The 10,685-nt window shown below is 41.9% G+C and overlaps 1 protein-coding gene across 5 annotated transcripts in view; it reads right to left on the bottom strand.

Annotated features, from left to right (window-relative positions):
* The window catches only part of TFCP2 (transcription factor CP2), a 51,942-nt gene extending 47,539 nt beyond the window's left edge, over nt 1-4,403 (bottom strand). The window contains exons 1-2 of one of the 5 annotated variants that reach the window (XM_059935905.1): nt 4,123-4,403; nt 3,556-3,756 (exon numbers count right to left, since the gene is read on the bottom strand). In XM_059935905.1, the coding sequence (XP_059791888.1) occupies nt 3,556-3,677 (122 nt within the window). In that variant the 5' untranslated portion in view covers nt 3,678-3,756; nt 4,123-4,403. Of the gene's footprint in view, nt 1-3,555; nt 3,818-4,096 lie in introns of those variants that run through there. The other 4 variants (XM_059935906.1, XM_059935904.1, XM_059935903.1 and 1 more) reach the window with 4 other exon arrangements.
* Between the last annotated feature and the right edge of the window lie 6,282 nt (nt 4,404-10,685).

The following is a 10,685-nucleotide window of genomic DNA, read 5'->3' on the forward strand; positions in this document are numbered from 1 at the left end:
ATCATTTCATATACAAACGTGGAATCATTATGTTGTACACCTGAAACTACTACAATGCTATGCGTCAATTATACTTCATTTAAAAAATGTCTACACAGAAACTTGAACACAAATGTTTATAAACATTTTCTTTATAAACATAGTGCTATGTTAGCATTATTTGTAATAGTCGTCCATCAGTGGATGAATGGTTAAACAAATTGTGATATATACATACGATGGCATATCATTCAGCCATAAAAAGGAACAAATTACTGAAGTATTGATACATGCTACAACACGGATGAACCCTGGAAACATTATGCTCAGTGAAAGAAGCCAGACACAAAAAGGCACACATTATATGATTCCATTTATGTGAAATCCAGAATAGGTAAATGCATAGAGACAGAACGCATATTAGTGGGTACCAAGGAGAGAAGGGAGAGAGAAATGGGGAGCAATTGCTTAACGGGTATAGGGCTTTCTTTTGGGGTGATGAAAATGTTTTGGAACTAGATAGAGGTGGTGGTTGTGCAACATTGTGAACATACTAAATGCCACTGAATTGTTCACTTTAAAATGGTTAACTTTACGTAATATGAATTCCACCTCAACCTTAAAAAAATGAAAGAAAAAAGTTTTAAGAAAATTTTAATGTTTGCTCTTTTAATAACAGCTTTATTGAGGTACAATTCATATACCATACAATTCACCCATTTAAAGTGTACAATTTAATTGTCTTTACTGTAGTCACAGAGTTATGCAATCGTCATCACAATTTTAAAACATTTTTATCAGCGCCCCCCCCCCAAAAAAACCCCCAGTACCTATTAGCAGTCACTCCCCATTCCCTCCTCTCCTACAGTCAACCACTAATCTACTTTGTCTCTACAGATTTGCCTATTTTGTACACTTCTAAGAAATAGAATCATATGTAGACTTTTGTGACTGGCTTCTTTCACTCAGCATGTTTTCATGGAATTTCCTTATTTTAAATATAAAGTTTGTGCCATGTATTAAAATGTAAGGAAAAAAGTAAGGAGACTATTAAAGGACCACTTATGAAAAGAATACAATCACTGAATGCAATGGCAGATCAAGAATCAAAAACAGAAATCCAGCTAAGATGAATTTTTATAAAATATAAACCAACAGATGTGAAGCAAAACCATTATAAGATGCAGCAGAAGTAAGCAAATCAAGGTAAAACAAATACGTTAGGGAAAATATTTTACAAAACAAATTGCTGTCAAAGAGAAAATTTTCCCTAACAAAGGTTTAGGAAAAGTAATCACAGGTTTAGTTAAAAAAAGAAACAGGGAGAGCAAAGAATCATTGTCTTTGAGTATAAAAACTCCTCCAATCAGTGTTTCTCAAAATGTGGTCCCTGGACTATGTGCATCAAAATCATCTAAGAATTTGTTTTTAAAAAATCAGGGCTTCCCTTGTGGCGCAGTGGCTGGGAATCCGCCTGCCAATGCAAGGGACGTGGGTTTGAGCCCTGGTCCAGGAAGATCCTACATGCCGCGGAACAACTAAGCCCGTGCGCCACAACTACTGAGCCTGCGCTCTAGAGCCCGCAAGCCACAACTACTGAGCCCGTGAACCACAACTCCTGAAGTCCATGCACCTAGAGCCCATGCTCCACAACAAGAGAAGCCACCTCAATGAGAAGCCTGCACACCGCAACGAAGAGTAGCCCCCGCTTGCCACAACTAGAGAAAGCCCACGTGCAGCAACGAAGACCCAATGCAGCCAAAAATAAAATAAATTTATTTTTTTTTTAAATTAGATTTCTGGTCTGTGCCCCAGACAATCACCAAAGATGGGACGCTGTAAACTATTTTTTATAAGTTTCCAGATGACTCTCATAAACACTAAAGTTTGAGAACTAACTTAATATCTGATTAACACAAATTAATGCAAATAATTAAATGTGTGTAAGAGACAAGAGAATCATGACAGCAGTAAAGTGCATGAAAAAGAGCAAGGTGAAAGAGAGCAAAGAAAAAAAAAAAAGAAAAAAATTTTTGCACATTGCGCTGTTGAGAAAACATAAAGTGATGTTTGAAAACTCTTTTTGATTTGATCTTGGAAAAAAATTCCAAATGTGTAAATATGCAAGCCATTCTACTAATACTTGCGAGGACCACTCAGGATATGAATAGGAAAGCACTCATAAATGTAAAGTTGCATGGTAGAGAGAGCACATAGTTGATACCCAAGAGTTTGTTGATGTCAGACTTTTTATAACAAGTACTGTTACATTTAATTATCTCCATTCTTAACTCTGATAACCTAGACAAAACTAAACTTTTTGCGGTAGTAATCTTTACATGAACAACAGCATAAATTGTCAACTATTATGTCACATACTGACGTGCAAGCTCAGGGTCAGGACATTTACTTTCAGACCAAGTTAATCTCTGTTTTTATGGTAAGACTTATGTAAACAAGGACAGACAAAATTAGAGTTAAATTTCTCAAGGCTAAGAGCACTGCATGATAGAACTCAAATTTCCCTGAAAATCACTAAAATATGCTTTCAAGGATAGCCTTTATTATTTTAACTATAAGCAAAGATTCCTGAAGATGAAGTATTAAGTTCTAATTCATAATTTTACTTCAGTGAGGAAATTCCACTTTGGCTTAGCAGAGTTAACGAAAGGAAGTTCACTTTTATAACTCTCAAAGGAGCTCACTAACAGAATGCAAAATTTGTCCTTTTTCCCCATAAAAGGCATCCTCCCACTATAAACTCATAAACCTAATTAAAGTGCTAAATTCTAAAGTCTCTTTGACTCATTTAGATTAAGCCTTACAATGCATCTGGAAACCCAATTATATTCCATCAAACATTAAGAAGCAGATGTTTCAACATTTCCAGACATGGCTCTTGCACATCTTGTAAATGAAACAAACTACATTGGGGGAATGAAGTAGCTAACACATGCAAATATATTACATGGGAGGTTATGCTGCTTTCAAAGGAGATTTTTATTTCTTATCATTTGGCTTGATACATGAAGGTCTAGAAGCATCTAAAAGTTCTTTTTGACACTTTTTCATTTCGCAGCTTATGTTTCAAAAGTTAGAAACCCTAGAATTGATTGAGTAAAGCCTGAAAGCAGGTTAAGATACAGATGTGTGGACTTCCTCATTAAAGGTTTCACATTTCCTCCCAATAAGCAGTCAACCAACATTCATCATTAAGCCCCAACTCCCTAAACATCTCTCACATGTTCAATGCGGCCTCTTCTTCACACAAGTCCAGTGCAACCTATCCACACGTGCACACACACCAACAGTCTCCAAGTCACCCACACTGGCACAAAAGCCTCTCAACATTCATCTGGTTGCTAATCAAGGGCTATTCTTCTTGACACTGCCTGTAATCTCTTTTTCCCTTTCTACCGCAATACTCACTACTCAAAACAACAAAAGAAACAAGTTCTTCTTCTCTAACCACCGAGAGCTTCTCTAACTCTATACACCTCTCTCTCTTTTCCCCCCTTATTCTCTATCCTGCCTTTGTTATTCAGAAGGTGCAGGGTCTGGGAAAATCTCACTCACCTCATGCTATAGGCACCAGCACCCAGTTCCTGGCCGATCCCGGATAGACTAGCATCAAAGTCCTGCACCAGCCCGGATTCAATCACCTCATCGGCCAGAGGCAGCTTCAGAGCCCAGGCCATCCTGGCTCCTTCCTTGCCCCAGGAGACACCGTTTCTTGTACAAAGGCGAGCAGTGTGATTCTACCCAACGGGGGCAAGACTGCAAGACTGTAGAAAACTCCAAACCAAGATCTCCCCCGCAGTACTCACCAGCCGCCCCCAAGCCCCCCCCGCACTGCCCACACAACTGATCTCCCGCACCCTTGTCTCCTCGCTCTTGGCTGCCCTGACTTCCAAAATCCCTACCCCCACCCCCACCCCCACCCCCACCCCCACCTAGCTCTGTGGAGCCGCGTGAGGGTCCTTTGGCTTCACTCTTCCAGACTGCCCAAAGGCAACCCTGGACTCCTCGCACTCCCACTCTTTGGGCTCTCCCCTTGAACTCGTGGTGGTCACTCGCTGCTTTCCAAACAAACCAGAAGCAGCGACCCGCTACCTACCCTGCGCGCCCACGCCGCTTTCGCACCTTTTCCCCCGCCCCTTTCTGCGGGAAACTCCCCTCCCTCCCGGGAACCAGTCTCCCTTTCCCCTCCAGGCCTCGCTTCCGGTCAGTCCCAAAATCACTTCCGGTCACCCCTTCTCAATCCCACGGCTTTTAGAACCAAATCCAGGTTTCCGCTGGGTCGACTCCCCGCCCTCTGCAGCCCCCCACGGCCTCCTAGTATGGGTGGAGAAAGCCCAGCACCGGCTTGAATCCCAGACTCGCCAGGCTCTTCCACCGCCCACCGCCCCAGCGCCAACCAATCATGGCGCCCTCTCCCTTCGCAGGTCCGGAGAACGTGAATCACCCTGACGCTAGCCAATGAAGAAGCGACTTCGCCGGCCTCGGCAGTGATGATAGGCTAGCTACGCCACGGCTCTCTGCCCGCAGGAGATGGGCTGGGGGATCTGGCAGAGTAAACGGCGTGCGTCAGGTGGCTCGGTTCAAACGTCCCTCGTTGGGGCTACCTGAGTTCTGGCGTCCGCTAAGTAAGCGAGTCAGCACCCTAAGGCGTGGGTGGAGCTTTCGCTCTAGTCTTATTGAACCCACACCCACACCCTGGCTGACTTACCTAAACGCTAACACGCCGTTTGTTTGTTCCTGGAATACTGTCTCATTAAACTAGCCTCTTACGGGGTCAAGACTGCTTCAGTCCCACTTCCCTGGATAGTCTTTTTATCTTCCTCTTTCTCCCTTAATGCTTTTCAACAGGAAAGGATGAGATAGGTGAAAGTGTCGTAGTTTTTAAAAGGTGGTGGTCTGAAGATCAGGATTTGTGCTGGCGTCATTTACTAGCTTGGTGACCAGAATAATAGTTTAATCACACCGAGATTTAGCTTTCTCATATTTGAAAAGTGGGGATAACCACACGTGCTCCATCTTCTTCCTTTGAGGTTAAAATAATAATGTCCATTGTTTATTGATCATCAACTATATACAAGGAACTTTATTACATTATCAGTAATACTCAAAACAATCGTAACTAGGTTTACAATTACAAAGATAAGTATTAATGACCTTCATTTTACCAATAAGGAGAGGAGGCTAAGGGCTTAAGTTGGCCAGAGCTAAATTGGGGTGCCAACCTCAGAGCTGATTACAAACCCTGATCATTTTCACTACAAGACATTGCCTATATGTGAAAGTATTGGTTCATTGCTGGATTCCATTATTTAATTTTTACAATGTCTTGAGATAGATAGGTAGATAGATACAAATAGATAGCTGCCTTTTTCACTAGATTATGACCTCCTAAAGAAAAGAGAATACATATTTTTCAGGCTTGTGGTCTAAATATCTCCTGGTATAGTTCCTGCATTCAATAGGACTTTTTTTTTTTTTTTTTTAATGCTCATTGAATTTAAAAAAAAGAAAGAGGTTAACATGAAGTTGACAGCATGCCCCCAGTTTCAGCCAGAGTCCTCTCTTTGAGGGCTCTGACTTATCCATCTTCTTACCTTAATAAGCCTGGCATCCAAGTCTTGATTCATTCCCAAGACATTTAATATCTCTTCAAGCCATTTTTTTCTTCCCTTGAGCCAGTTTTATCTCAAAACATGTGTTTGTGGGTAAAGGAATGGGTCTTGGGCTCAGAGACCAAAAGAGAGATGTCATAAACAAAATCCTTTATAAACAAGCCTTTATAAACAATCCAGAGTATTTTTTTTAATGTAATCCATTTTTTAAAATTTTATTTATTTTTGGTTGTGCTGTGTCTTTTGGGAGGCGAATTCTTAACCACTGCACCACCCAATCCAGAGTATTTTTATTTTTTATTTTATTTTTTATTTTTTAAAATAAATTTATTTATTTTATTTTATTTATTTTTGGCTGTGTTGGGTCTTTGTTGCTGCGCCCGGGCTTTCTCTAGTTGTGGCGAGCGGGGCTACTCTTCGTTGTGGTGCGCGGGCTTCTCATTGCGGTGGCTTCTCTTGTTGCGGAGCACGGGCTCTAGGCACGCAAGCTTCAGTAGTTGGGGCACACGGGCTCAGTAGTTGTGGCTCGCAGGCTTAGTTGCTCCGCGGCATGTGGGATCTTCCCGGACCAGGGCTCGAACCCGTGTCCCCTGCATTGGCAGGTGGATTCTTAACCACTGCACCAACAGGGAAGCTCCAGAGTGTTTTTAAACACCTCTTAGGTCGACCCAAGCCTTGTTTGAACAACTCTATCACTAGATGCACAATCTTGGGCAAGTAACTTTGTATTCCTGAGCCTCAGTATTAATCCATAAATGAGTGAAAATAATACCTCCTACTAAGATTGTTGTGAGGATTAAATGAAGTACTAAGATGCCACATAAATAATACTTATTCAGTAAATATTAGCTCAAGTCTCCCACTAGCCCATTTCTGTTTCTCTGTTAAGATTGGGTTGGTATTATCCTGTTTAAAAACATTAGTTACCTTGTTTGATGTGCTATGATTTTAGTAGCACTTTAATACATATATATATATATAGTCTCATTTAATCCTCATAAAAGTTTTCTTTTTATTTTTTAACATGAGGAAACTGAGACTCAAAAGGACAGAGTGATTAAGCAGACTACAGCCTCTTTAGAAATTATCCTGAAAATTATTCTGATTCAGCAACTCCACTCTACATATATACCCTAGAGAACTCTTGCGCATACATACCAGGAGACTTGTATGAGAATGTTCATGGCAGCACTATTTATAGCAGCAAAACAGAACAAAACGAATGTATGCCCACAAGAGAAAGGATAAACTGGAGTGTAATAGATTATTATACAGCAATGAACATGAATATAGCTACACTCAAACACAGGAATAAACCAATCAGAATTGTGGGGGAAATGCAGAAGTGCTCATATGTTACTCATAAAGTAACATCACTTTATAAAGCTCAAAAACCAGCAAAATTTAGCAATATATCATTTAGGGAAATATATATATATATATATATATATATATATATATATATATTCCTAAATATATATATGTATATATATTCCTTTTACAAGGAATGAAATGAGGGGCTTCCCTGATGGCTCAGTGGTTGAGAATCTGCCTGCCAATGCAGGGGACACGGGTTCAAGCCCTGGTCCGGGAAGATCCCACATGCCGCGGAGCAGTTAAGCCCGTGCGCCACAACTACTGAGCCTGCACTCTAGAGCCCATGAGCCACAACTACTGAGCCCGCACACCACAACTACTGAAGCCCGCGCGCCTAGATCCCGTGCTCTGCAACAAGAGAAGCTGCCGCAATAAGTCCACGCACCGCAACTAGAGAAAGCCCATGTGCAGCAACAAAGCCCCAACGCAGCCAGAAGTAAAGAAAATTTTAAAATTTACATATTAAAAAAAGATACACATGTACTTCTTCCAAGGTTTGAGCCTAAGTTTTAATTCTGAACCGAAACAAAGATTTCACAAAGGTCCTCCTTGCCATTTATTAATTCTAAAACAAACAGAGGTGAAATGAAAAGTGACTCCTAAGGTTTGGTCCCTACCAACTGGAATACAGATCAGCCTTGAGATTTAGATCCTTGGGCCCAGGTCCCCCCTGAGGGGAGAAGACCTTAGGCAGAGTGTTTACTCCTGGAATTCTGTGACTGTGGGGGGTTGACTTTTTCCCTCCTCTCCCTTCCCCATTGTAACTACTCCTGAAATTGGAGTGCCCGGGCTGGAAACAGGAATTCCAGGGGCAGCCCTGGGGGCTCTGCCTCCAAGAAAAATCACCAGGTGTTTCCCTGGAAATCCAGCAACATCTATCAAGAAACCAAAATGTTGTACGTATAAATTCATCCCACAACAAAAATCATGGTTCCTATTAGACATAGTAAATATGACTAATTAACCAGAGCACCTGTGGCACAGAGCTCCAAATTCAGTATTCTGGACCGTTGGGCTCATAGTAAAGGGTTCATTTCCCTAGATTAGGTCCTGAAACTAGACACTGTTCAGATGGAACATAGCAGGACCTACCCTGGTGGGTAGAAACGTGGAAATCCTACCCAAAAGATCAGGACAGATAGCACCCCCAGGTCCCATCTTGTATGGTGTAAGGTTAGGCACACAGGCTTTAGAGATAGCACATCTTGGTTTTAAGACCTGGTTCTGCTGCTCACAAACAAAACAACCCTGACTTGATTTCTCATCTTCTCTGTGCCTCAATTTTTTATCTGTAAAATGGGTATAATAATAGTTCTTACTTTATAGAATTATGGTGCTAATTATGGTGCTAATGCATGTTAAGTGCTTATAAGCGTGTCTAGCACACAGTCAGTAATCAGTCAGGGTTAGCTATTGTTATGATTGACAAAAAGGGAACCCTAGCACTTGTCCTGCCTACCTCTTAAGATTAATCAATTCTCTCAGAGGCTTGAGGGCTCAAGCTCCCTGGAGGATCAGTACCTATCCATTCCCTAGGTTTTCTTTCTCATTCATTTAAGAAAGTCAGTCACTGTTGCTGGGTGCCCAAGTCAATCACCCCGCATTTTCCTCCAGGTACAGGAAGAGATCATTATCCAGGCAGGCTTTTTTTAGGACTGACTATCTAATTGTTTTTTTTGTTTGTTTGTTTTAATTGTTATTGGAGTATAGTTGATTTACAACGTTGTGTTAGTTTCAGGTATACAGCAAAGTGAATTAGTTATACATATACATATATCCACTCTTTTTTTTTTTTAGGTTCTTTTCTTATATAGGCCATTACAGAGTATTGAGTAGGGTTCCCTGTGCTATACAGTAGGTTCTTATTAGTTATCTATTTTATATATAGCAGTGTGTATATGTCAATCCCAATCTCCCAATTTATCCCTCACCCCCCTCTTATCCCCTGGGAACCATAAGTTTGTTTCCTACATCTGTGACTCTACTTCTGTTTTGTAAATAAGTTCATTTGTACCCTTTTTTTTTTAGATTCCACATGTAAGTAATATCATATGATATTTGTCTTTCTGTGTCTGACTTACTTCACTCAGTATGACAATCTCTAGGTCCCTCCATGTTGCTGCAAATGGCATTATTTTGTCCTTTTTTATGGCTGAGTAATATTCCATTGTATATATATGTACCACATCTTATTTATCCATTCCTCTGTTGATGGACATTTAGGTTGCTTCCATGTCCTGGCTATTGTAAATAGTGCTGCAATGAACATTGGGGTTCATGTATCTTTTCAAATTATGGTTTTCTCCAGGTATATGCCCAGGAGTGGGATTGCTGGATCATATGGTAGTTCTATTTTTAGTTTTTTAAGGAAACTCCATACTGTTCTCCATAATGGTTGTACCAATTTACATTCCCACCAACAGTGTAGGCGGGTTTCCTTTTCTCCACACGCTCTCCAGTATTTATTGTTTGTAGATTTTTTTGGTGATGGCCATTCTAACCAGTGTGAGGTGATACCTTACTGTAGTTTTAATTTGTATTTCTCTAATAATTAGTGATGTTGAGCATCTTTTCATGTGTGACTATCTAGTTTTAACTCTTCACATCTTCCTACACTCCAGACAGCAAGTCTTTGAGGCCCAGTCTGGCTTTTTTGATGGACCCTGCAGTTGAGAGAAAAGGCATCTGAAGTATAGGGCGGTCTTTTGGGACTGAGCCCTTTACCTGCGGAATCTGATGCCATCTCTGGGTAGGTAATGTCAGAATTGAACTGAGTTCTCAGACACACTGCTAGTGCCTGAGAAATGCTTTTTGGTGTGGGGAAGCCTGCACACACACCCATTGGAGTTGGGTTCAGGAACCCAGAGGAACATCCCAGACTTGGGAATAGAAACTGCAGTCCCTCCACAAACCCACCCCTCTTCCTTTAAAGCCTTCCTGGGCCAGTTTGCCAGGAACCACACTCAAACTGGTCTGAGCCAGTGGTAACAGCTTCCACTGACTCTTCTGCTGGGAGCTGTTGGGAGATGCCTCTCTCCATTCAGGGCCAGTTGCCGCCCAGATTCCATTCACTCCCACACATCACAGTCCAAACCTTGCAGCGCTAATGCTGAAGCCTCTGTACCTGCTTTCTCCCAGTAGCTTGAAGTCAGGGACTCAGCTCTTATTGTTTCCTTGAAAGGCAGGATACAAATGCATTCAGTCATCTATCTGATATTTATCAAGCACCTGCTCTGTGCCCTTGGCCTGGGTCCTGAGGGGTTGCAGTCTAGCGTGGACAGCCAATATTAGGGTTGTGAGATCTAGGCAGAGGTAAGTGCTGGCTTCTGTGTCATCCTGGGCATCATTATTTCGAGTGCTGTAAAGCTCCTCTGATCCCCAAGCCTGACGTCAGAGTCTTAGACATCTCTTGTCCCTTGGGTTGGGGAGGGGGCTGGAGCATGATCTAGAACCCAGCACAGTGCCTGGCTCAGGAATGCTGGTTGGGTGGAATCAAAGGTGATGCCTTGTTCTCACCAGTTTAGATTATGTAGCCAGACCTCATCAATACCAAGGAGGTGGAGGGGGGAGGAGGGAGGGTTGCAGGGGAGCATGGCATGAACCCTCCTCCTAGGAGGGAGAGACCCTTTTTCCAGCCATGCTCTCCCAGCCCTGAGCTCAGGTGGCAGGCCTGCCCATAACATTTGCAGGCCTGGG

This window comes from Balaenoptera ricei, chromosome 10 (genome assembly GCF_028023285.1).
Source record: "Balaenoptera ricei isolate mBalRic1 chromosome 10, mBalRic1.hap2, whole genome shotgun sequence".
NCBI classification, from domain to species: Eukaryota; Metazoa; Chordata; class Mammalia; order Artiodactyla; family Balaenopteridae; genus Balaenoptera; species Balaenoptera ricei.